Consider the following 25,233-nt stretch of genomic DNA (forward strand, 5'->3'; position numbering starts at 1 on the left):
CCCACGGTGACCTCCTTTCTCGCCGTGACTCTATGGTGCTGCAATCAGTGCCGGCCGCCGAGCCCGAGCGGGCTGGCCTCAGGCAGCCTCTCTAGGCAGTCGTCTCGGTGGCCATCTTGCCCAAGCGTAAGGAGCCGCGGAGTTGCGTCAGTTTCGCCTGGGTCCGAGGCCGGGACAGGCCCTTATTTGCAAGACTCATAAATAATTGAGTACCGGGGCTGCGCCTATTTGCATACGACTCAGCTTCTTCTGCCTGGACTTCCCACTCCCGTTTTCCACCGGCTCATGGATATTCATAAGGAGCTCTGGGGGCGTGGTCATGGGCGGAGTCATGGGCGGGGCCCCGCCGGGACTCGCAGTGGCTTGGTCCCGCGGTGACGGCGGCGGCGGCAGCGGCTGTAGCGGCAGCGGCGGGGACTGGCGTCGGGGCGCAGAGCCCGAGCCCAGCGGAGCCGGATCCCGGGGGAGCGCGTGAGTGCGCGGGGGCGGACAGGAGGGCGAAGGAGGGGGCGGGGTCCGGGATGGGGGCGGGGGAGAGGCATGGAAGGAGTGGGAGCTATCCTGCCCGGACCTCGGGTTGAGGTGGAGGTGGGGGTCACCAGGAAAGTTTGCAGGGGCCGGGGGCGCGGAGGGAGCTGGGGTCGCGGGGGAGCTGGCGCGTGTGCGCGGGGGCGGAGGGTGCACGGTCTGGAGCTCGTGCTGGCCGAGCTAGAAGAAAGGGGGGAGGGGGCGAGGGCTTGAGGCGGGGCCGGGGGCGGGCGGAGCTGCTGGAGGGACCCCCGCCTCCCCCTCCCCGGGCCCGCGCTTGCCCCCTCCCCCGGGTCCCTCGGCACGCCCCCAACCACCCCAGTCCGCCCCCACCGGGTCCGCGTCCCCAGTCCCTCGTCGGCTCGCGGGCTGCTTCACAGCCACCGCACAGGTCCTCCGCTTCTGCCGCCGCCGCCCCCTCCTCCTCCTCTTCCACCCTTTTCTCCTCCTCCTCTTCGGCTGCCGGCGTCCCCTCTGTGTCCAGAGCGCCCCACTGGGCCCCTCCAGACGGCCCCTAGCCTCGGGCTGTTCCGTCTTCCCGTTGGCTCTCCCTCCTCTAGCAGTTTACGTGCTGCCCCCGCCGACCTCTCTGGCCCCGAAACGGCCGGAGATCTAAGGGTCCATAGGGGCGACTCCGTTTGCGCCGATGGCGCTCAGAGCCCCCGCCCCCCCCCCCCCCCCTGCTTGCTGCTGCCCAGCCTCTCCCCAGCTCCTCTGGCGGCCTTTGCTCCCGGGGGGTCAGCTAGTCTCCCCCTGACTGTTCGGGGTCAGGAGTGCTCAGTGCTGCTGCGATTTTACAGCTTTTGGCTACCGCCTTGGTCACCTGGGTTTCCCGGCTGGGGCTTCTGAGCTTCTGCAGCCCCTCTCACCTGGAGAAACTGAGCCCCCCACTTCATTGCTGCAGCCCCTCATACTGCAGAGGTGCCCAGCAGGCCTCCAGGTGAAAGGGTTTTCCGGTTCTGGACCAATTTGTCCCCATTTCTAACCACCCACACCATGTCCCTTGAAATAATGTTCAAGGACAAGGAAACAATCTTGTGTTTTTTTAAAATTTTTTTTCCCCTGGCGTGTGCCCCTCCCCCATGCATGCTCGGACTGGCTCTGCACAGTTATCACCCACCCACAGCCAGCAGTGCTCCCTTGTAGTTGGCTGACCAAGGAATTGACGGTCCTGGGTTTCTCTTTATCCTCTTCCCGGTTTCTCCTGTCTGAGAAGCAAGCTGGGCAGGGTCAAACGTGAGGGGTGGGTGGGTTTTCCAGGGCTGGGCCCCAGGGGTCCTGTCTCAGGATTTGGCACAGTCTCCCCAGGCCAGCAGGAGTGGGTGCTGAGGAAGGCACACTCCCCTTGCAGGTGGAGAGGCTTGGGTTGTCCTTAGGGCTGTGTACATACCAGGTGATGGGAACCCTCCTCCTGGCTTTGGAATGAGAGGGGCAGGTCTCTGGAGCCTGGGGGTTGGGGGGGGGGTCTTGTGGGTGGGATGGAGCCAGAATGGGAACTGAGGAGGTGGTGGAGTATCTGAGGAGCAGGTGACCAGACTGGGGCCCGCAGGAGTAAAGGAATGGTGTGGAATGCTGGCAGCCTGTGGCCTGGGGAGAGGAGGAGGTAGGTAGTTCCCAAGGATCTTAGCTCATTGGTGACACTGAATGGAGTCATGCTAACACTGGCCAGCATTTGCTGGCTACTTTTTACGGGTTAGGCGCGTTGTGCTGTTTGTATGCACTGTCTCACAGAGGCCTCCCACTAGCCTCAGGGACACCGTTTCTCACGTAAGGAAACTGAGGCTTAGAGAAGTAAGCAGTGTGCCTAAGGTCACCAGCTGGAAAGTGGTAGGGCCACTCAGCATTTGAATCCTGGTGTATGAGACCACAGAGCCCCTGCTACATACAGATTTAGAGAAGGGGCACCGTCGGGTCCCTGCCATAGGGCTGTGTTGCTTGGTTTAAAATTTCTTTTTCTGTCCCCCTTCAAATCCCTCAGGCCAACCCTGAGCTGGCAAGTGATGCCCAGTATCCCCATTTTGTAGGCTGTGGCTATCCCACCCCGACTGCCTAGAAGGGGGAACCCCAGGGAGCTTCCCCCCCAAGCCACCCCACCCCCCGGATGTTCTCAAGTCCTGTCCCATTCTCCCGGCCCAGGCCTGGGCCGGCTCCTCCTTCCTCTTGGCGAGGCTCTGGAAATCCAGTGGGAGGCCATTGCTATGGCAACAGGACTAGGCCCTGGCTTTACCTCATCAAATTCCAAGCTGAAGCCAGAGCGATTGAGAAATTAAGGAAAAAAAAAATGTATTCCAGATGTTTACTTTTTATTCCTTATTTTTCCGTGTTTGGATGAGACAGCTTGGAGGGAAGGCGGAGTGGGGCAGGGATGTGGAAGAAGGAGGGAAAGAGGGGGAGAGGGAACCACTCCCAGCTGCAGGAGGGGGAGGAGGGTGAGCGGGGAATGGGGAGGCAGGCGGTGGGGCGGAGCCCCAGGTTGGGGAGGAGCGGGTTTTTCCCGTCTCCCATGAGGTGATTCACGGAGAGACCTCAGACTTCATGGCCCTCTTGCTCTGCCCCTGAGTAGATACCTCAGGCAGGGCTGCCGGCTCCTTGGGTAAGTGGGGTGTCTTAGCTTGCCAGAGGGAGCAGCAGGCGGGTCCCTGGAGCTCCAGGACTTTGGGGTTGGGAGCCTGGAGTTTAGAGAGGAGTCTGGGAAGAGTGGAGGATACAGCTGCTGGGGACCTCCCTTGACCTTCCCCAACCCCCTCTGAAGTTCCCGCTTCCTGTCCCACACTCTGTCTCTGCTAGAAGTCAGAGACTTCTCTCAGCTAAGCCGACTGCCAGTGCCCAGCCCCTTTGCCTTCTCAATCTCTCTCTCTCCTCCTGGGTCTCCAGCCACCCTGCTCACAACCTCTCTGCTCCCCAATTCTCATGCAGGTTCTGCCGCATGTGATGAAAGTGTCCGCTCTCAGGGAAGGCACAGCCATGGCTTCCCCACCGGCCCGGGAGATGGAGGAGGAGCTGGTATCTGCTGGCTCGGAGCCAGGTGCCTATGGGTGCAGGGTGGAGCGGGGTGGCTGGGCGGAGTGTGGGAGGGGCAGCGGCTGAACCCCAGCTCTGTCTTGGAGGGGGTGGGGGAGTGAGGGCAGGAGGCATGCTGAGGATATGCAGGATGAGTTATGAAGGTTGTCCGCTCCTCATGAGACCTTTCGGAAGTGTTTGCGATCCTAGGTCCCCAGCAGAGGAGAGCAGACTGACCTTTGAGGTCAGGTGGGTTAAACCATGTATTTAGCGGGGGAGGACAGTGAGGTCTTGGGGAGAAATGGCCTGCATCTAGGGGAGGGTTTGAACCCATGCCTCCTGGCTCTGTCTAGACTCCTTGGGCTGAACCCAATGAGTGTGATACAGGATTCTATGAGAAAGGCCGTGGACATGAGTAATTAATTCCACGTCTTTTACTTGGCATTGAAATGCCTTATGTAGAAGGTAGGTCTCTGGTCTTGTTTTTTTTCCTGTAGCAGATTTACTTCTGTTTGGCTTAGGTCAATAGTAAGTTTGCATTCCTGATCACACACCAGATGACAGCAGGGAGGTGGCCTGGGTGTGCACTCTGGTGAGGGGGGTGGTGGGGAGACAGAGTGGGGAAGCTGAGTGTCGTTTACTATGGGTGGTGGCAGAGTAGAGTATCTGTCAGAGGAGAGCACTGGACTGGGGACATGGCGGCCTGGCTGCTTGATGTGGGCAGGCTGGCATCTGTTTATTGGCTCTTGTTCATTCATTTGTTTATTTGAGAACACGTGCGAGGGTGCAAAATGGGGTACAAGGAGAAAAAACATGCCAGCTGGGCCCTTAGGTAGCTGTAGCTTGTAAGGGAATTGACTAACATTTTTGAAATTTGGAGTCGGGAGTAAATGCTTCTGAGATGTGTATGGAAAATCAGGGAAGGCTTCCTGGAGTGGGTGACATTTGACTTACACCTAGAAGGTTGTGAACTTTCTGAGTTCTTAGGGTGGGAGATGAAGTTCTGCTTCCTGGTTCTTCTAACAGCTCCCCAACCAACCCTTTCCTTTTGGTAGGTGATCCTCGGGCTAAACCTCCTGTCAAGCCCAAACCCCGGGCCCTGCCTGCTAAGCCAGCCCTGCCTGCCAAGCCTAGCCTGCTGGTGCCTGTTGGGCCTCGGCCTCCCCGGGGTCCGCTGGCTGAGCTGCCATCTGCCCGGAAGATGAACATGCTGGCAGGACCCCAGCCCTATGGTGGCAGCAAGCGTCCCCTTCCCTTTGCACCAAGGCCTACAACCGAGGCCTCCACTGGAGGAGAAGCCACTCGGGAGACTGGAAAAGAGGAGGCTGCGAAAGAAGAGGTCCCCCCTTTGACACCCCCAGCCCGATGTGCTGCCCCAGGAGGTGTGCGGAAGGCCCCTGCCCCCTTCCGTCCAGCCTCGGAGCGCTTTGCAGCCACCACAGTGGAAGAGATCCTGGCCAAGATGGAACAGCCTCGGAAGGAGGTCCCTGCCAGTCCTGATCGCCTTTGGGGCTCCCGCCTCACCTTTAACCATGATGGCAGCTCGAGATACGGCTCCAGGACCTATAGTGTGGCCACAGGTCCCAGGGATGAGGACCGTGGGACCCTCTCCAGGGGATGGTCCCAGGAGGGGCCAGCAAAGTCTCCCAGCGAGTGCCAGGAAGAGCACCACAAGACCCCTGAGGAGAGGTAAGGGGTGGGAGGCAGCCTGGAGGGACACGAGGGACACGTGGGTAGCCTTATCTGGGGCTGTGACCTTCACGTGTAGGTAGGTTAGTGTTCTATGAGCACAGACGGGACCCTGGTCTCAGTCACAAAACATTCCCCCTGTAGATGGCCTCATCGTTAAAGATGTTCCTTTTATGACTTTAATGCTTTTTACAGAGTGGATGAATGTTCACGGCGGAGTTCAAGTGTAGTACAGGGCAGTTTATTTTGGGTCTTTTTATACTGAGAGTTGAACTTTGCCTCATTTCATCGACAGCCACGCTAGTTAGCAAAGAGAACATTAGACCTGTTTTAGAGATGTGGAAACTGAGTCTCTAAAGTGACTTTTCAGGGTTCCTCAGCACGTACAAGACAGAACTGGATTTGAATTTAGGTCTCTTTGAGACCACAGCGTGTTGTCTTAAGTGTGGCTCCCGCCGTGGGTGGAATGGCATGCAGGTGCTGGTGTGTGTGTTGGGGGGGAAGCGGGGGCCAGTCTGCTCGTGAGCAGGAGTCTGACGGAACAGATAAGACGTGAGCACACCGTGATGCCTGGCCAGCGAGCGGCAAGGCGCAGAGGTCACGGCCGGGTTATAGACTGTTGTGTAGGCTTCCCTTCTCTGGAGTTGGTGCCAGTGTAAAGGGAAGGCTGGCCGGGAGGTGCCCCTTGGGGTGGTGGGCACTGGGCATTGGAGGAAGAGGCTCCCCTCCGCCTCTTGCTGCTCTGAAGGGCAGGGCTGCTGTGTTGTGGGCTGAGCCCCAAGCTGAAGGCCTCTGGCCCTGCCCTGCCCTCCAGCCTTCTCTCACCAGAGCCTGCCTGGACGGTCGGGGCCCCAATTCCCCCTTCTTTGTTCCAGGCTTCTGGGAGGTCACACCCCTGTCCCCGGTCTGCTCTCTGGCTTTCTCCCCTTCCTTGCTTTAAGCAGAACTTAAGAGGAACAACTTCAGCTTTGGAAAATCACCCCCCCCCTCCCCGTCCTCCCCCTGCAATCCTTCAAGAAGTATTGGCAGGGTGGCTGGGACCAGCTGCACTCTCCCTGGCTGGAGGAGGGCGTTAACCCCTTAGGGGCTAGGGGCAGGAGGAGTTATCTTTCGGGAACCAGTGAGGGTTCTGGGTATGCAGGGTGCTTCTCCTGAAGGAGCGGGTTGTGGGGGTCATTTAACCCTTGACGTGCGGGAAGGGAATGGGGACTGTCTCTCTGGGCACTTTCTCTGGGGAAACTGCACAGCATTTCAGTCTTCAATGATTCCAGGTAGGGCTCACTAATAAACGGCCTGGGGCAGGGGGCTAACTTTGGGTGGTGGTAAAGTCATTTACGCAGATTCTCGATCCACGCTCCCCTTGTCCTCAGTGAGGGGCTGCTCCATTCTGTGCCTTCATTTCCTGTCTTGTTCCCTCACAGGAATGCCCCTTTGGACGTGGCCTTCAACGGTGACGTAGTTCAGCCAGCCAGCTCGGACCCACCTGCTGATGTGAGTTAGCCTCCTGTTACCAATCAGAATCTTAGTATTGTTTTGTGTTTTTTAAAGATTTTATTTATTTATCTGACGGAGAGAGACAGCTAGAAAGGGAATACAAGTAGGGGGAGGAGAGCGAGAGGGAGAAGCAGGCTCTCAGGGGGCTGATGCAGGATTCGATCCCAGGACCCTGGAATCGTGACCTGAGCTGAAGGCAGAGGCTTGATGACTGAGCCACTCAGGTGCCCCAGAATCCTAGTATTTTAGAGCTAGAAGCGTCACCTGAGATCATTTGTGTAAGCTCATTGTAGTTTAGATGGGGACACTGAGGCCTATGGAGGAGGTGGCTTGCCCCAGGTCTGGCCCCGGGACTCCGATTTCTTGACTCCCAGGCCAGCGTTCTCGATTACTGCAGTGGTTAAGTATGGTTCAGGCCGTAAGACAGGTTGTTACGAACAGTTACAGTATCCATAAGTAATGAGCTGTCTACCCGGATGTGTCGCGGGATCGGTGACTTAGTTGTTGTGATGACTCCGGCTAGTGGGCGCTCCTGGTCCCGTGTGAGGTGTGCCAATGCCACAGCTCACCAAGGTTAGGTGCCCTGGGCTGAAGCAGCCTCTGAGGTCCCTGATTCCACTGTTCTCCCTGGCTGGGCTGCCTTCTTGGGGTTTAGAAGAGGGGGATTTCTTGTTTCATCCCCACTGTTCCCCACAGCGTGCTGAGAGGGTGGTTGGGTTCACCCTACTTTACTTTTTTTTTTCTTTAAAAGATTTGATTTGTTTATTTGAGAGAGAGGAGGAGGGAGAGAGCAAGCATGAGAAGGGCAGAGGGTGAGAGAGAAATAGACTGACTCTTCACTGAACAGGGAGCCAGATGCAGGGCTTGATCCCTGGACCCCAGGGTCATGACCTGAGCCAAAGGCAGATGCTTAACTGACTGAGCCACCCAGATGCCCCGCAGCCTGGTTTCCTAAGTAACTGATATCTCTTCTTGCTCACAGAGCCCTTGCTTGTCAAAGGCTGTTTCGTCTCCCCCACAATGGAAACCTGACCACATTCTCTTGTCCATCCAACAAATGTTTGCTGAGCACCTGCCGTGAGCTGGGTGCCCGGCACATAGCAGAGAACAAGGATCACACTGTCCTGCTCTCAGGGAGCTCACCTTGTAGTGCAGGGAAGCAGACACGAGCACAGGCCTCCCTGGGAACCTGCAGATGTTGTGTGTCATACAAGTGTGGGAGACCTGTAGAGGCAGAGAGCTCTGGGCTGAGGGTAACCGGGGAGGCCTTGCCGCGAAGGTAAGGGAGTGAGCTGCCTGGGTGCTTGGGCAGAGGGAACTGCAGGTTCAAGGGACTTGGCACCTTCCTGGCTGGGAAGCCAGGACGCCTGGATCATAGAGAGGAAGCGGTGGTGTGCTAGCGAGGTGCGACAGGTGATAGGTTAGATGGATTGGAACCTCACAAGACACTGGAAGGGCGTGGGCTCTGGGGAGAGGAAGAAGCCATTGAGGGCTGTGGAGGAGAGCAGTGACGTGCTGCTGGCTTGGTTGTAAAGAGTCGCGTTGGTAGTAGGGAGTTAAGAGCAACAGCAAGGGCCAGTTGGGGCATAATCCAGGTGGGAGATGATGTGGCTGGACCCTGGGGGCCGACTCTGGTGGGGTTGGGAGGTGTGATGTGGACGGGGTTTCAGGTGGCTTGCTAGGAGAGCGAGCTGGCGTGGGGTCCCAGATGACGGCAGGGCATTTGCCCTGTGCAGTGGAAGGGTCAGGTTACCATTCCCTGAGACGGGGACTGGGAAGGGTGAAGCAGGATGGGGGGACATGAGGAGTTTGCTTCTGGATTTGCTGATTTGAGATCCCTCTTAGACATCCAAATGGAAATGTGGAGGCGGGGACAGCTGGGTAGTTGTTGGCATATCGGTGGCAGTTAAGATGCCTAAGGTCACCAGGAAGGTTAAGGTCACCAGGGGCGCAGGAGAGGTAGAGAGGGCAGAGGGCCCTGGCCCCTGGCGTAGCAAGGGAGACCTGGAGGGGATCGGGGATGGTGGAGCCCTAGAGGTCACACGGAGCCAGCACCCAGCTTTGGGACTGGACAAGGGTGTGATCCACTTTTGGATGCTGCTGCCAGGTCAAGGCAGGTGAGCCCCAGGAATGGGATTTAGCTACAGGGAGGTCACTGGTGACCTTGACCAGAGCGTGAGCTGGCATGGTGAAGGGAAAAGGCTGTTGGGAGTGGGTTCCAGAGAGAATGGGACGAGAGGAGCTCTCTGCATAGATTAATGAATGTAGGCAGCACATTCAGGAAACTGGGTGGTAGCTTCACAGAGAGGTCAAGTTAAGACTGTTTATGTTTTTTAAGACAGAAGAAATGAGAGCAGCTTGTGTGCTGATGGAAATGAGTCGGTAGAGAAGGAAAGATCTGTGACGCAGGAGGGAGAGCTCTGAGCAGGGACAGCTCACGAGCATAGACGGGGACGAAAGTGCTTGTGCTCACGTGCAGGCGGTGAGGTGTGGGGGCTGCCAGCTGAGGGGGGACGGCAGAAGCATTGCTTGGGAGTGTGGGCAGGGGAGGGGAAGTGTTGGGGGACCGCTGGGCATTCGAGACCCATCTGAGGTCCTGGAGGTTCGAGTGAGGGTCAGGCTGTGGTGAGACCCAGCCTTCTGCTTGCTCAGCCTTCTCCAGGCCGGTCCAGCCCCAGGTGTGGCTGCAGGGCAGGGAGGTGGAGATCTCGGATGGCTGGGTCACAAAGTCAAGAAGAGATCTAGGAACAGAGAGCCCGGATGCCGAAGGGTTGCCTGGGTGGCCATTCAAGCCACTCGGGATTATGATGGGTGGCTAGTGCGGGGGAGGGGGGCTGTGATCTGGGACCGAGGGCTCTGCAAGAGGCACTGCGCAGGGGAGTGTGGGTGGTAGGGTTTAGGAGCACGCGGTTGAACACTGGAGGTGTTTTTTTGTTGTCTTATTTTACTTTAAGATTTATTTATTTTAGAGAAGGGAGAGAGCATGGCAGGGAGGGGCAGAAGGAGAGGGAGAGAGAGAACCCCAAGCGGACTCCCCACTGAACGCAGAGCCCTGTGCCGGGCTCAGTCCCAGGACCCTGAGATCGTGACCTGAGCCGATATCAACAGTCGGACACTCAATCTGCTGAGCCACCAGATAGATGTCTCCCTATCCAGAGTTTTGTAGAGAGGAGAGGTGGGAGGGACTGGAAGGGGCCTTGAGAAGAAAGCAGGACCTTCTCCTGCCCAGGCGAAGTCAGGGATGTGAGAGGAAACAGTGCATTGGAGAGTGTGGAAGGAGAAGTGTGAGCCCCGGGGAGGGCCAAGGTCAAAAGCAGCACAGCTTCCTTCCTTGTCTAGGGACAGGCCAGGTGGAGTGCTAGGATGCAGGAATGCCAGGTGCTTGGGGCTCCCTCTGCCTCTTCCTCCTCTTCCGACCTCTGTCCTGTAGCTTCTGTTATTTCTGTAAGTTTTATCCCAAGAGGCCATGTGTACAGATCTTATTTAATTCTGACCTAATTCTTTGAGATGGATGTTGTAGCCCCAACGTACAGAGGGGCAGAGCTGAGGCTCTGAGATCCCAGTGACCACCGTGGGCAGGGCGTACGGCTTAGGAGATGCAGTGCCCGCGACTCCAAGGCCTGTGCTTTCATGTCCTTGGTGCCTTTTCCTGAATCCCGAGTGAAGGCCTGCCTGCCCCCTGGGGTAGTGGATACTTCTGGGACCTGTGGACACGCCTCCCTGTAGCTGCTCCCCCTGCTGGTGGTCTAGCCTTGCCCTGGGCTGGCAGACCTGCTCGAGCAAACCCCCGCCCGCCCAGATGGCAGATTCCCCATTTTCCCTCTCCCTTTGTCAGGCCAGGGGACCACAGACCTTGGACCCGTGGACCACAGACCTTTGATCCTGAGATGAGCTCTGGGGTGGGTTGGGAGGAAAGATAGGAACCACTTGGAATATGGTAGGAGTGAGGCTATGCATGTTTTCTGGCGAGAGGGCCTGGGGTGGGTTTGTGAATCTTAGAAGCACAAGATACTGTAAATCATTTTTGGCATCTTGCCTAGCTGTCCTGAGAAGCCCGCCTTCCTTCTCTGGTCTGTGGAGTGAGAGTGCGAGAAAGCAGCTGACCTGGGGTCTTTGTGGGGCTGGCAGGGGCCTCCTCCCCAGCTGGGCAGTGAGTAATGGCTCTTGACCTTTCTCTTGCAGATCTCCAAGTCCTGGGATCCCTCGAGTCCAGGTCCTGCCTCAGAGAAAGGAGGTTCCACCAGCTCAGGCCTCCCCGCTGAAGTCTCAGGCCTAGCCCCTGGGTCTCCCCGACCTCGCTCACCTGATGAGGGGTCTCCCCGACCTCACTCACCCAAGGAGGGGTCTCCCCAACTTCAGTCACCCAAGGAGGGGTCTCCCCGACTTCACTCACCCCAGGAGGGGTCTCCCCAACTTCACTCACCCCAGGAGGGGTCTCCCCAACTTCACTCACCTGATGAGAGCTTGCCCTGCCACTCTCAGCTTCCAGAAGCCCAGAGACCTGTGGTTTCTGGGCCCTCCCCCTGCCTCCCTGTGACCCCAGCATCCCCAACTGTAACCCTGTCCGATGAGGGTCAGAGCTCCTGCTGCCCCCCAAGCTCAGGGCTCCCTGTAGTGAAAGCCCCAGAGGCCCCCACACCTGGCAGTCCAGCCTTTGAGAAGGTCTCGGGCCCGGAGCAGCCCCCAGCTACCTCTGCCCAGCCCCTGATGGAGGGGGGTGAGTTGCTAGATCTTCCTCGGACGTTTCCATCTGGGGGTGTGGTGGCCCAGGGTGACCTAGACCGTCCTATCGGCCTGGCCCAGCGCCGATTTTCTGAAGGCGTGCTCCGACCTCCCGGCCAAGATCAGGAGAAGCTGGGGGGCTCACTGGCTGCCCTGCCCCAATCCCAGGGGAGCCAGTCTGCCCTGGATCGTCCCTTTGGGAGTGGGACAGAGTCCAACTGGAGCTTGTCACAGTCCTTTGAATGGACCTTCCCTACGCGGCCTTCAGGGCTAGGGGTGTGGCGTCTGGACTCCCCACCTCCCTCCCCCATCACTGAAGCCACTGAGGCCGCCGAGGCTGCCGAGGCTGGTGACTGGGCTACATCCAGCAGAGAGGAAGGGGTGTCCCAGCAGGGGCGAGGGTCCCAGTCAGCTCCAGAGGGGCCAGGAAGGCCTGGTTCCTGGGTGCAGGTGGATGATCCGGGCATCTCCCCAACCCAGAAGGCGGATGGGGAGAGTCAGCCACAGTCCCCAGTTCCCCTCAAGCCCTTGCCAACACCAGGGGGCACACCTGGAGTGGCCTTGTTGCAGGCAGAGGAAAGGTATCAGGAGCGGGAACCCCTGGCTGGACAGGAGTCCGTGCTCCCTCTGGCCACCAGGGGGGCCGCTCTGCCCGTCCTGGAGCCGGTCCTGGGGCAACAGCAGCCAGCACCCCCCGACCAGCCCTGTGTCCTCTTTGTTGACACCCCGGACCCCCAGCAGGCATTGCCTGCTGAGGAGGAGGCCATGACCTTGGTCCAGGCTGAGGCCACCCAATCTAGGACAGAAGGTCGAGACCCCTGTAGTGTGTCCCCCGAGCCTGCAGGCCCTGACAGCAGCTCCCGCTGGCTGGATGAGCTCCTGGCCTCGCCCCCACCTAGTGCGGGCAGCGCAAGGCGGGGAGCTGGATCTGAGACCCCGGCAACCTGCTCCGAGGTGAGGACGGGGGCACAGGGAGGGCGGGGGGCCTTGGGGTGGAAGCCAGGGCTTGGGTGGGCTTTCTTCCAGTGTGTGGATTTTGTGAGTCAAGAGCTGGGATATGACCATGAGGCAGGCCCCTAGGGCTGTGTCCCTCCCAGCCTCACTGGCGGAGCCGGGGGGACCAGAGGCTGTGGGCCCGTGGGAGCTGTCCTGCTAACGTGCCTTAACCTCTGAGCTTCAGAGACCTTTTATGATAAGAGCATTTGCTTTTTAGGATTGGACCACAGGTAGAACAAGATGTGGAAAGCGCCCAGTGCTTGACCCACACTGAGTGTTCAGTCTGGCTTTACCGATGGGACTGTGGAAGGCAACCTAGCACAGACCTTTAGTGCGCGGGCTCTGGAACCAGACTGCCTGGGTTCCCTGCTCTTTGCCTACATGTGACCTTGAATGAGTTACTTTTCTGTGCTTTGGCTTCTGTGTCCGTAAAATGGGGGTGATGACGATGAACTCTCCCTCACGTGGCAAAGACTAGAGAAGCCGTAAACACTAAGGACGGCGCAGAGTTCGTCATGAGTGTCTAGGAAGTGTTGGCTTTTAAGAATGCCCCTATCCTTGAGCTCAAGACTGGCCTAATAGGCAGGAAGCGCAGGCCCAGAGGAGGCGGAACCTCGTGCGGGATTACCCAGTGAGTTGGTGGCTGGGCGGCGGTTAGAGGGCCAGTTCTCTGGCCACTGCCCTTTCCCCTGCCAGGCTGCTGTGAATTCAAGGGCTAGGGTCCAGGTGGTTTTTTGAAATGTCTTTTTCAAGGCCAGCCAGGGCCAGTAGGGGCGGGGCTGGAAGCAGGGCGGAGCCAGGCTGCCTCTAGGGGTAGGGGCGGAGAGGTGGAGGAGGAGCAGGAAGGAGTTAAGACCCGGCTGGCTCCTGGGAGGTGTGTCCGTCCCGGGCTCTGGGTGACTCAACTAGCTTTTGGGCGGGGCTGCCAGAGCGGCAGCTGCCGTGGAGGGAGCGGGGGCCGGAGGGAGCGGGGGCCCGCGCCTGCGGGAGCCAGAGTCGTTGGACAGGTCCGGGCGAGGGGAGCGGCCCAGCCCTGTCCCTGCACCCAGCCGCACCCAGCAGCCCGGGGCGGGCTGGGGGTAGGGGCCATGGCCGGGATTGGGGAGCGGGAGCCCAGCATGTCTGTGTTGGAGAGGCTGTTAGCCAATGCGGCGCTGAGGGATGAGGCTGGCCGGCTCCGCGGTCCGGAGCCCAGGGCTCCCCCACCTGAAGGAGTGAGTCGGGGTAGGGGGTGCGGGGGCGTGCAGGGAGCCCTGGGCTGGCTCTTCTCCCATGGCAGAGGCTGTCCCCTCCTGTCTTCTCCAGGGATGAGGCGAAGGGTAGGAGGTCTTTCTGGGAAGGGCTAGGCAGAAGGGCGCTTTTCATAGGGAGGAAGGGGTGAGTAGGGCCAGGGGCGGAGTCAGACTGTTCCTTGGAAAGGAGGTTGTGGAGGGCCTTTGAGTCTTGATTGCTTCTAATAGAAAGCAGACGCCTTTCACAGCCCTGTGAAGACCACTCTAAGCTGCCTTTCTCTTGGCAGTTAGCTGAGTGTTGCCCAAGGGCTGTAAACATGACCATGGGATCATTGATTGTTCTTATTGGGTGCCCCTTTCAAGCCTGGCACTATGCGGAGGTTTGATTTAAACCATCTTGTTTAATTCTCCCAAACCACTCCAGGCAGTAGGAATTCTTCCCATTCAAGGGTGAGGACCCTGAGGCCCAGAGTGGTGAAGTGTTTTGCCCAAGGTCACACAGCTGGGATCTAAACCCAGGCTTTCTGTTGCCAGAGTGGGGCTTTCAGACACTGGGCAGTGAGGAGTCTCATTCTGGACTCCCACTATGATGGACTCTAAGCATCGTTTTGTGTCTTTTTTTCCCCCTGATTCCTAGGGACTTCTTGGCTGGGCCCAGAAGGATCTGCAGAGTGAATTTGGGATTGCGGCAGACCCACCTCCGAGCAGTTTTAGTCCTTCCAGCTGGTCCCAGGACACTTCTCAGAACTACGGCCTTGGGAGTTCAAGCCCTCGAGGGGACCCAGGCCTTGGAGAGGGAGACTGGACTAGCAAGGGTGGGCAAGCAGCAGGGGAAGGGAGTGCCAGGGAGTGGGCCAACAGGTGTGGCCTTGGCCAGCAGGACGTTGAGGTTGCCAGCCAGGATGGGAGTGGAGTGTCTGCCCCGGGGGGCCTTTCCGTCCAGGACCGGGTGATCGGAACACCAGCCCAGCTTGGTGCTCAGCAGAGTCAGGAGGCAGACGTTCAGGACTGGGAGTTCAGAAAGCGGGATTCCCAGGGCACTTACTCCAGCCGGGACGCGGAGCTCCAAGACCAGGAATTTGGGAAGAGAGACTCACTGGGTGCTTACAGCAGTCGGGATGGATGCCTTCAGGACTGGGAATTTGGGAAGAGAGACTCTCTGGGTGCTTATGGCAGCCAGGATGTAGATGAGCAGAGCCAGAAGTTGGGGAAGAAGGACCATGTCGGCAGGTACGGCAGCCAGGATGCAGACGGGCAGGACCATGTTGGCAGGTACAGCAGCCGGGATGCAGACGGGCAGGACCAGGAGTTTGGGAAGAGAAATTCTTCACTCGGCACCTTTAGCAGCCGGGGTGCAGAGCAGCCGGATCAGGATTTCGGGAAGAGCGCCTGGATGAGGGACTACAGCAGTGGCAGCGCCCAGGACCGAGGCTTCGGGATGAGAGCCCTGAGTGCCGGCTTCAGCCCCAAAGAAGCCCAGCAGCAGGACGAGGAGTTTGAGAAGAAGGTCCCGAGTGGCGGAGACGGTCCGGGCGAGAGCAGCAGGGAGGCAAGCCAGCCTGAAGAGAGAGAGTCAGGGAGCCTCTTTGGCCCCAGCACCTCCCAGTCCCAGGACGGGGCACGGGGACAGAGAGACCAGAGCAGCTGGCATGGTGGCGGTGCCGGCCAGGAGGCAGGGGGCCAGAGGCCGGCCGATGCCGGCCAGGAAGACAGGGAGGTGGGCCGGCGAGGCTGGGCAGACAACTTCAGCCGTGGCGTGGTCCCCCAGCCGGAGGCCACCTTCAGCCCGGGGCAGCGCGATTGGAGCGGCGACTTCTGCGTGGAGGCCTCTGAGAGAGGCCTCCAGTTTGGCATCATCGGTGATGACCGGGCGGGCGGTGCTGTCCTCAGCCCTTCTGGCCAGATTGCAGGTGGCCCCTTTGTACCTCCGGAGAAGACCCCGGCCGGGCCTGTGGACTGGACCGACCAGCTGGGCCTCAGGAACTTGGAAGTGTCCAGCTGCGTGGCCTCTGGGGGCTCGAGTGAGGTCAGGGAGGAAGCTGTGGGACACATGGGCTGGTCAGACAAGCTGGGCCTGAGAGATGTGGACCTGGCTGGCCATTTGGAGTCTGGAGGGTCTGAGGAGCCCAGAGTGATTGGGGTCGGGGAGAAGAAGGACTGGACCTCCAATGTCGGGGGGAGGGGCAGAGATCTGGCTGGTGTCGGGGAGGTAGGGAGCCCCAGCCAGGCCAGAGAGAGCGGCGTGGGACAGACCGACTGGTCGGGCGTGGAGGCTGAAGAGTTCCTTAAATCAAGGGAGCGTGGAGTGGGACAGGCAGACTGGACACCAGACCTCAGCCTGAGGAGCATGGCCCCGGGGGCAGGCTGTAGCCCCAGAGAGCTTGGGACAGGCCAGGTGGACTGGGGCAGCAGTCTGGGCCTAAGGAATTTGGAGGTGCCATGTGACCTAGAGTCTGGAGGTTCTCGGGACCCACGGGGATGTGGCGTGGGCCAGATGGACTGGACCCAGGACTTGGGTCTCCGGGACGTGGAGCTTTCGGGGGCCCCAAGTGAAGCCAGGGAGCATGGGGTAGGAGAGGTCAGCCAGTGCCCAGAGCCAGGGCTCAGGGACCACAGCACCTTGTCCCCGGGCCTGGAGGCCAGAGAGCTGGGGCCTGGAGGAATAAGTGGGCCAGAGACCCAGGGTGAAGGCCGCTCCACTCCTTCCCTGGAGACCTGTCCTGAAGATCCTGGGATGGAGACAGGAGAAGCCCCTGGCTTTGGAACCAGGTAAGGGAGCCCCATCCCTGGGGTGGGGGGTGGGGGGAGGTGTGGCAGCTCTCTGAAACAGTGCAGCCTTTTTCAGGAGGGAAGAAACTGCTTTCCCCCAAGGACTTGTAGGGCTTGGAAAATTAAGATGGTTTGGACTGTGGATTACTAATTGTATGTTTTTTAAGTGGAGTGTGATACACATACAGGTGGATTCTTGTTTTGAAGGTGGTGATGTTTGAGGTGTTGTTTGTTGCCCATGCTTTAGGCTTTCTTGGTGGCTGTGTATCACGACTGTGCTGGAAGGGTGTGGGTCCCATCTTCGGGGTCGATCACTGTGCACAGCATCTGTCCTGCAGGTCTCTTGGCCCAAAGCCGAGGGGTTTCCTGGGCCAGGAACATGGATGCTTTCACAGGCGTCGGCAGGAGGACTGGGCTCTGTCCACTTGGCCTGGGCCGCTCCAGGTTAGGAGTGGAGGACAGTGGCGCTTGTTGTTTCTTGCAGAGATTAGGAACTTAGTGCTTCTTGCCTGCCCTGTCTTCAGGCCCAGAAGAGCAACAGTTTAAAAACCTGAAGGTCATAGGGCTCCCCACCCCGTGATCTTGGCCTCCGTGCACAGAGTGACTGAAAGGGAACTTTCCAGAGGAACAGACTAGTGGTTTTATGAGCCAACCATGGCCTGTCTCAGGGATTTTTATGTTCTGGAACCAGCTGAGGTGATCTCACACCTGGAAAGGGGGCTAGAAAGACATTGCATCTGTTCTGTTAACATTTCCTGTTGGTTGAGATTTGGTGTTATTCTCCTGACTGGGTAGAAAGTTAAAACTTTCAGAAGAAGCTAGAGCGGGTGCCTGGGTGGCTCAGTGTGTTAAAGCCTCTGCCTTCAGCTCAGGTCATGATCTCAGGGTCCTGGGATTGAGCCCCACATCAGGGCGCTCTGCTCAGCAGGGAGCCTGCTTCCCCCACTCTCTCTCTGCCTGCCTTTCTGACTACTTGTGATCTCTGTTTGTCAAATAAATAAAATTAAAAAAAAGAAGAAAAAGAAGCAGCAGCAGCTAGAGCAGTTGAGGGAGAGGGGAAAGGGAGGCGTTGAGTGGGGGCCGTGTGGCGAGTGGAAGGAGCTGATGGTAGTGGCAGGGGGGTGGAAGGGACCCGGAAGGGTCTAGAGGGAATGGTGGGGGGTGTCAGCCAATGGGTTGGGAGAGGCTTTGGGCGAGGAGAAGGAGCGAGAGAGAGGAAGGCAGGCAGAGTGCAGGGACATGCCGAAGGCTGCGGGTTCACAGGATGGGGACCCCGGAGGCTCCTGGGATCTTGGACGAGTTCCTGGACGTCTCTGAGCCTCACTTTGTGACGTTAGCCTCAGGAAGCTTTCCCATTCCTAGCGCCTGGGACCCTGCTCTGCTGGGCCCACTGCTCTGCTGCCTCCCTTACCTCGTTGGCCTTCTCAGCTGCCCTGTGCTGTGGAAAGGGATTTTTACCATCTCCAGTCTGCACTTAGACAAGGGGTGTGACCTGCTTAAGGTCACAGAGCCTGCTTTCTGGCTGCAGCGTCCTAAACGCTGTCCGGTGTGGTCACAGTGCTCGAGAGTCTTAGACTGCCAAGGAGTGGGACCCCTTGGTCTGCCTTTTCCCTCTGCTTGGGTGGCCCTTGAGAACAAGAGAGCAGGAGTATCTTTCCCTTTGTTCAGGACCGGGGTGGGGGCTTCCAGGAGGCCGCTGGACCGGCTTGGGGAAGAGCAAGAAGTTTAGGAGTGGAGAAGGAGTCCTCAGCGCTCAGCCTACAGAGCTTGTCTCCAGCCTGCCTTTAAGACGCTCTTGGTTTCTGTGTGGTCAGTCTGGGGAAGGCTCCGGACTCTGGCCACGTAGGAGACCTCGAGTGTTTGTGCATGAGCACGTGCTGGCAGGTGAAAGCACAGGACTAAGGAAACCTGTTGACCTTTCTCTAGGGCAAGGTTTACCAGATTTATTTGACTAATATCCAAGGAGCTGGTGTTCTGGGCATCTGACTTAGGGAAATTCTACACCCTGGAAAATTGCTCTTGATAGGAAATTTTGGAGGTTCCCCTGGGGAGGTCCTTGAGGATAGCTCAGAGTAGTCTGGGTTTAGGTCCATCTGCCAGGTTTGGGTCCTGATTCAGCCACCACTTCTGTGACCTTGCGCAAGTTCCTTCTCTTTCTCAGGGACTCCTATTTCTTGTTTGTATCTCGGGAGTAATTTACTACCCCTACTCACAGGGTTAAGAGTTGCAGACACACATAAAGCATTAGAAACCTGCCTGGCATGTGGTGATCGCCCAAAAGAAAAAAAAATCCTTGCTACTTGTAATTGTATATGTTTGGCCAATTTGCATGGATCCGAGCTGTCCATAAAGTGAAGCCCATGGGGACATTTTGGTCACATCTCTGTAGGACAAAGGTATCCCTGATGGCAGGCAGTCCTTGGCTGGAATGCTGTCCAGCATAGTTGTGATAAGGACAGCATAGGGGTGGGTGGGTCCTGGGGAGAGCTCAGGCTCCTTCTTTGTGTCTAGGGCCACCTTTTCCTCGTGGGAGTTGCTCTCTTCGTTCACCCGAGAGCTCATGGACTGACCTCTCCTCTCTATGGCCTCCTGGTCATCTTCTACCCCCTCCTCTGGGCCCCCGTGATGTGGGGACCTCTCAGTCATTTTGGGGTCTTTGTGGAATTTCCACAGAGGTTGAGGCCAGCCCCCTTATTTCATGGGTGGGGAAACTGAGGCTCAGGGAGGCAGTGTGTCTTGCACAAGGTCCGCAGCTGGGGATTACAGGCTCCTTCATGTTCCCTCGGGCCCCAGCTTTGCTGTCATCTCTCCGGGCACATTTCCTGTGTCTCTTGGTCCAGGCCAGCTGCTGCCCCTTCAGGCACATCATTCCAGCCGTAGGCCTAAGCCTCCCTCATTTTGGGTCTTGGAGCCTTGAGTATCGGCAAGCTGATTGTGTGCACATCTGCTTCACACCCTTCCCCAGCTCTGTCCCTGGAATGGCAGTGGGATGGGGTGGGCTTGGCTCAAGTCCTGACCCTCAGGAGACCCTAAGTCCAGATGGGTGAGGGGTGTAGATGGTGCAAGACAGGGCAAGTCCCCAGGCCAGGAACCTGTGGTGGGGATGATGATGATGATGGTGATGATGATTTTTAAGGTTTTTATTTATTTACTTGACAGAGATCACAAGTAGGCAGAGAGAGCGGGGAGGCAGGCTCCCTGCCCAGCATAGAGCCCGATGCGGGGCTCAATCCCAGGACCCTGGGATCACGACCTGAGCTGAAGGCAGAGGCTTAACCCACTGAGCCACCTAGGCGTCCAATGACTATTTTTTTAAAAACAGATTAGAGCGAGGAAAAAAAAGATTTATTTATTTAGAGAAAGAGTGTGTGTGGGCACGAGTGGGGGAGGGGCAGAGGGAGAGAGAAAATCCTCAAGCACACTCCCTGCTGAGTGTGGAACTGGAAGTGGGGCTCCATCCTAGGACCCCCAAGATCCTGACCTGAGCCAAAATTAAGAGTCGGACTCCACTGACTGAGCCACCCAGGTGCCCCGATTATCCTGAAAACTTACAAAAAATGTAGCACGGTGCTAATGGGTGTGCTGGGCACACATTTCCAGCTTGTTGCCAACAGACTCAGTGAAGAATGAGTCTTTTATGGTCCCCATTTTGCCAGGGAAGTTGCTGAGGTTCGGAGTGGACAAGTACACGGAGCCCACATCTGTGCCCGTGGCCGCACCCAGCACAGGTTCCTGAGGGTGCTGCTCTCCTGCCTCCCTGCCGGGGAGGAGTTCAGCTTATAGGTGTTCTGGGAGCTCAGAGGCCGGCAAGCTCTCCCGAGCTGGGGTTGAGCCCCACCAGCAGGGGCGATGCACGCCACATTCCCCAGTGCCCCCCCCCCCCCCCCCCCCCCCTCCCCCCCCCCCCCCCCCGGGGCCCACTGAGCTCATCGGTTGCCCTCTGCCCACGTGGCTGGGAGCCCCGCTTGCTCCGGGTGTGGATCTTTCCATCCACCCATCCGCCGTTTCACATCCCCTTAAACTCTGCAGGCCAGCCCTCGGCATTGTGTCTGCCCCACCCCAGGGAGAGGCCGTGGGCTGGGTGGGGGTGCCGCCCCTGCCCCCTCCCTCCGGTCTCCCTGATTTTAAGCTGCAGGGTGAGCTGGCGTTGGCCCCTGTCCAGGGCTGCTCCGTACGGCTGCCTTGCTGCCACCTCCGCCTCCTCCCTCCCTCCCTACCCAGAGCGCTTTCATTTCCATCTGTCAGCAGCTTGTGGAAGGACAGACTGACACATGTTCTCTCCTGCCCTCCCCCCTTCCGCCCGCTACTGACTCACCTGCCCGACTCCCCTCCCCTTCCAGTCCCTTTGGCAACTCTCTCGAAGGCCTGGCTTCCGGGCCCTGGCCCTGCCAGCCTTTCCCACGCCCGCCCACCCGCTGCCCTGCGCGGCATCAGTGTGTGGCGGGGTGGGGTGGGGGTGGGGGGGCTCTGCTCTGCTGTGGGAGCAGGGTCCTACTGGGTCCGTGAGGGAGGTGTATGGTGAGTGTGTGCAGGGTGTGTCCCTACTTCAGGGGCGGTGGCCCGCCAGCACACCAGCTCGCGGTGTGAGGCGTGCGAGTAGTGTGTGTGCTGTGCCGTGTGTGTTCGTGTCGTGTTTGAGGGACCAGCGGGCAGGAGATGCACAGGCTGTGTTGAGGTGCATGGTGGCCCAGCCTCTCAGTGTGCAAACATTTGCTTAGTCTCTCTCCTCCTGGCCAGGCCCTGGATGCAGGTGCTGGGGGCACAAAGGCAGAAGGGGCCTGTCTTTGCCCTTGAGCTACTCACAGACAGGCTCTGAGGAAGGGGCTGGTCCAGGTGGGAGCGGAGGACATGCAGGGCTGCAGAGGGGAGTGGGCCAGAGGGGAGCGGGCCAGCTTCCGAAGAGGAACTGAGCTGCAGGGAGAGTGAGTGGAGGGGCAGTGTGGGAGCTTTCCAGGCACAGGAACAGCTTGTCCACACACACGGCGGTCTGTGAAGGCCCAGCATGTTTGGGAGTCCCTGGCTCTTTCATGAGCCTGGGGCATGGGGAGGGCTGCTGTGGGGGCCGAAGGCCCAAGAGCTTGCGTGGCCAGATGGGCCAGTATCTGGCTCATCCCGGGGAGGGTGAGCACCCGGGGAAGGTGCCCCTAGAAGGGGACCATTGATGGCAGCCCCCAGCAGCCCCGTAACGGTGTAGCAGTGGTAACAGTTGCTGTCAGTGATGGGTACGCGCTGGGGGGCTGGACACTGGGCTTTGCGCTTTGGTTCCCATTCCATTTCCCAGCGACTCTAGAGTTAGAGGACCCCAAGGCTTTGGTAGATGAAGGGACTCATCCAAAGCCTCAGTAAGTGGCGGACCTGGTATTTCAACCTGCCAGGCTGCCTACCTTGTTCCCTCCGTGCTGTGCTGTACTGGGCCCTGACTATGTCCTTCAGGAAGGAGTTTGGGAAAGCCTGGAAATGCGGGAGAGGGAAAGTGTGGGGAAAGCGGTGGGTGGGGGGGAGCACGGATATGGTGGAGTGGACTTTGCGGGAGAGAGATGGGGCTTCACGGGTGACCTTGTGCTCTGGTCGGTCTCTTTTGCAGTCCTGGAGGGTGCCCGGCCCGCTCCCCACCCTCTGGCTCCCAGGGCCTGCTGGAAGAGATGCTGGCTGCCAGCAGCTCCAGGGCAGCAGCCCGTAGGGAGTCAGCAGCCTCGGGCCTCAGGGGCCTGTTGGAAGAAGAAGGAGCCACAGCAGGTGCTGACCAAGGGGAGCCCCCGGAGCCTAGTGGGGACCCACTGCCTTCCTGGAGGCCGCAGCCGGATGGTGAAGCCAGCCAGACAGAAGAGGTGGATGGCACCTGGAGTCCTTCAGGGGTCGGGCAGGGCGAGCAGGGTCCGACACGGCCCCCTCGGCGGCCCCCCCAAGGCCCTCCTCCCCGCTCTCCGAGTCAGGACTTCTCCTTCATTGAGGTCAGTGCAGAGAGAGCCCAGGCCAATCGTTGGGCTGTTGGGGCTCCTGTGGGTGATGTAGCGGGAGCCTCGGCCCTTGGCCCTGCCGTGTCCATCGGGGGGCAGGAAGTAAGTCCTGTGAACAGGGCGTTCCAGGCAGCCCGCTGCTGTTGAGGGCTCCTGCGGGATGGGGCAGGGCCACAAGACGGCAATGGCGGTGATGTTGCTGTTGTCCCGAGCAGGACACCGAGATCCTTGACAGTGCCATGTACCGGAGCCGCGCCAACCTGGGGCGCAAGCGAGGACACCGGGCCCCGGCCATCCGGCCGGGGGGCACCCTGGGCCTGTCCGAGGCAGCAGACTCAGATGCACGCCTGTTCCAGGACTCTACGGGTAGGGCCCCTGTGCTGTTGGGTGATGTCCATGGTGCTGTCTGGGGGCCGTGCAGGGGAGGGCTGGTGGGGCTTGCTTTCTGTGCTGAGCCTTCTCTCTGGGCCCTTGCAGAGCCACGAGCTACTCGGGTGCCGTCTTCAGACGAGGAGGTGGTGGAGGAGCCTCAGAACCGCCGGACGCGGATGTCCTTGGGCACCAAGGGGCTGAAAGTCAACCTCTTCCCTGGCCTGAGTCCATCAGCCCTAAAGGTAGCATCTGGTCCTTCAGCCAGCACATCAGCCGCCAGCCGCCTTGCGTCCAGCATTTTTTTCTGTCTGTCCATTTCTCCACCCATCCCTCCATCGCGTGGGCCGCTCTTCCCATTCCTCCTGTCATTTTGCTCTCACTGAGGGGCCTGCTGGCCTGTGCTGTGTGCTTAGTGGGATGGAAGGAGTAACAAAGCCTTGTGTCTTAGAGCTTCATGTGGGGCGGAGGGCAGCCGGGGGTGGGGAAGCCATGTCTCTGATTAGCTGTGGTGGGGGTGGGGGAGGTGCTTAGGTATCACTGGGGAGGTACAGATAAGGGCCAGGCCTGTTGGCGGAGAAGGGGAGATTATTTCCTAATGGTCCTATGGCGTGGGAGGGGAGGGTATATTGGGGAAGGCCTCATGGAACTATTGGATCTTGGCTTTGAGGCATATGTAGGAGTTGGCTGTGGATGGCGGGTTGATGACAGGGAGGTGTTTCCGGCAGAGGGAACAGAGTGAACAGACACAGGGCTGGGAATTCACCACTGGCTTTGTCCAGCTTAGGTAGTCTTAATTCAGTGTAGCAGAATCAACCTGAGCACCTGCTCTGTGCCGAGTGGCTCAACTCTTGGAGGCTTATTTTCAAGTGACTTCCCATCCATCTGGGTAAAAGGACTCCAGAGGGGTCTCTGCTGGATTCTGGGGATGGTGTGCTCTTGGGAGAAGGCCTTGCCCTCTGGGAATCTTCCTGCTTGTTCCTCTGATGTCTCTCTGTGCTTGGGTTCGTCTCCCAGGCTAAGCTGCGCCCCCGGAACCGCTCGGCTGAGGAGGGGGAGCCTGCAGAGAGCAAGCCGAGCCAGAAGGAGCCCGCGGTGCAGCGTTCCAAGTCCTGCAAGGTCCCTGGGCTGGGGAAGCCCCTTGCGTTACCTCCTAAGCCAGAGAAATCCTCAGGGTAGGTGACCTCGACTGGCCTCTGTGGGTGGGCCTCAGTTAACTGTGTGAAGTTGGCACTTCTTCCGGTTGGAGGGCGGGTTTCCCTCCCCACCACTTCCCCACTTTGTTCACCTTTCCTGAGGTTTGCCTTGTGACCTTTGCTCTTTGTCATCTAGGTCAGAAGGATCATCACCCAACTGGCTACAAGCCCTGAAGCTGAAGAAGAAGAAGGTCTGAGAAGTCCTCGAGGTAAGAGCGGGTTCCTGGGCTCGGGCTCTGTTTGGGGCTCACGGGAGAGCAGGGCCTGACCTGGAAGGTTCAGGAGACCCCGTACCACCTTCTAGGCCTTTTCTGTCCCCCTTTCTCTCTGAGGCGGGCCAGTAGAGCTAAGCGCTAGGAACTGGTGGGTCCCTTGGCTCCCCTTAGGTTTTGTCCACAGAACAAGGTGTTGTCTGGGCTGGGATGGGCGAGGAGGAGGGGGGGCTTCCATCTTGCCTTCCTCCCTGGGCTCAAGGACGGTCCCCATGTGCTCTTGGCTCCATGGCTGGCCCGAGTGGGGTCAGCCAGTCCTTCTGGTCTGGGACCCCTTGAGGTACTAACCAGGCTCAAGGGCCCCACGTGGGACTCTCCTACCCCTCAGCTCAGCTGGGGGAGCCGGCCTGGGAAGCCGAAGCTGAGGCGGGTCCTCTGTGCGCCATGGTGTCCCCTCCTGACCTCTCCCCCCCCACCCCTGCAGGTCCTTCCCATCTGGCAGTCTCAGGCAGTGCCCATTCCTGTGGGGTCCCCGGCGAGGAGATGGCTGGAGCCCCACCAGGCCCCAGGCTGCAGCCTCTGTCCCCTTCCGCGTCTGAGGAGCGTCTGGGGAGGCACATTTATGCACTTTGTACCCCCCCCTTCCCAACGTTCCCCCCGCCCCCACCCCCTTCCCTCCTGACCAGATTCAGGCATTCGTGGTTGAAGGTTTTGGTCCCTCCTGCCTCGCTCTCTTCCCACCTCCCTCTCTGCTTCCTCCTCCAGCCTCCCTCGGGTTTTCTTTTGATACCAATTTATAGCATTTTTTATAAAAGCCTTTGATTTTTGTAATGGGCGGAGCCCAGCCCCAGCCCCAGCCCCAGCCCAGGCCTCCCTCTGTCTTGCCAGGTGCCCCACAGAGACCAATTACATTTTGTCACTTGAAACAATAAAGTTTTTTGGGAATTGGTGCTGCCCAGGCTGTGGTGTGTGGTTCTGGCGCCCCGTCCCCTGTGCAAGGCCATCGGCGGGGGCAAGTGCTGGTGTCAGCGCTGGCCCAGCAGGAGCGCACTCTGACGCCGAACACTTG

The 25,233-nt window shown here is 59.0% G+C and overlaps 1 protein-coding gene across 2 annotated transcripts; it reads left to right on the forward strand.

Annotated features, from left to right (window-relative positions):
• The first annotated feature begins 336 nt into the window (after nt 1-336).
• On the forward strand, nt 337-24,738 carry TNKS1BP1 (tankyrase 1 binding protein 1). Of its 2 annotated transcripts, none has more exons than XM_059405304.1 (12): nt 337-471; nt 3,445-3,553; nt 4,584-5,217; nt 6,639-6,708; nt 10,894-12,387; nt 14,299-16,430; nt 22,015-22,381; nt 22,603-22,753; nt 22,865-23,001; nt 23,774-23,931; nt 24,089-24,161; nt 24,649-24,738. In XM_059405304.1, exons 2-11 carry the CDS (start codon nt 3,460-3,462, stop codon nt 24,147-24,149), a joined length of 5,298 nt encoding a protein of 1,765 aa, XP_059261287.1. In that variant the 5' UTR covers nt 337-471; nt 3,445-3,459; the 3' UTR covers nt 24,150-24,161; nt 24,649-24,738. The 2 variants fall into 2 exon arrangements, with proteins under 2 accessions (XP_059261287.1, XP_059261297.1); XM_059405314.1 differs by lacking the exon at nt 337-471 and adding an exon at nt 3,022-3,121.
• Nucleotides 24,739-25,233: the final 495 nt, after the last annotated feature.

This window comes from Mustela nigripes, chromosome 1 (genome assembly GCF_022355385.1).
Source record: "Mustela nigripes isolate SB6536 chromosome 1, MUSNIG.SB6536, whole genome shotgun sequence".
NCBI classification, from domain to species: Eukaryota; Metazoa; Chordata; class Mammalia; order Carnivora; family Mustelidae; genus Mustela; species Mustela nigripes.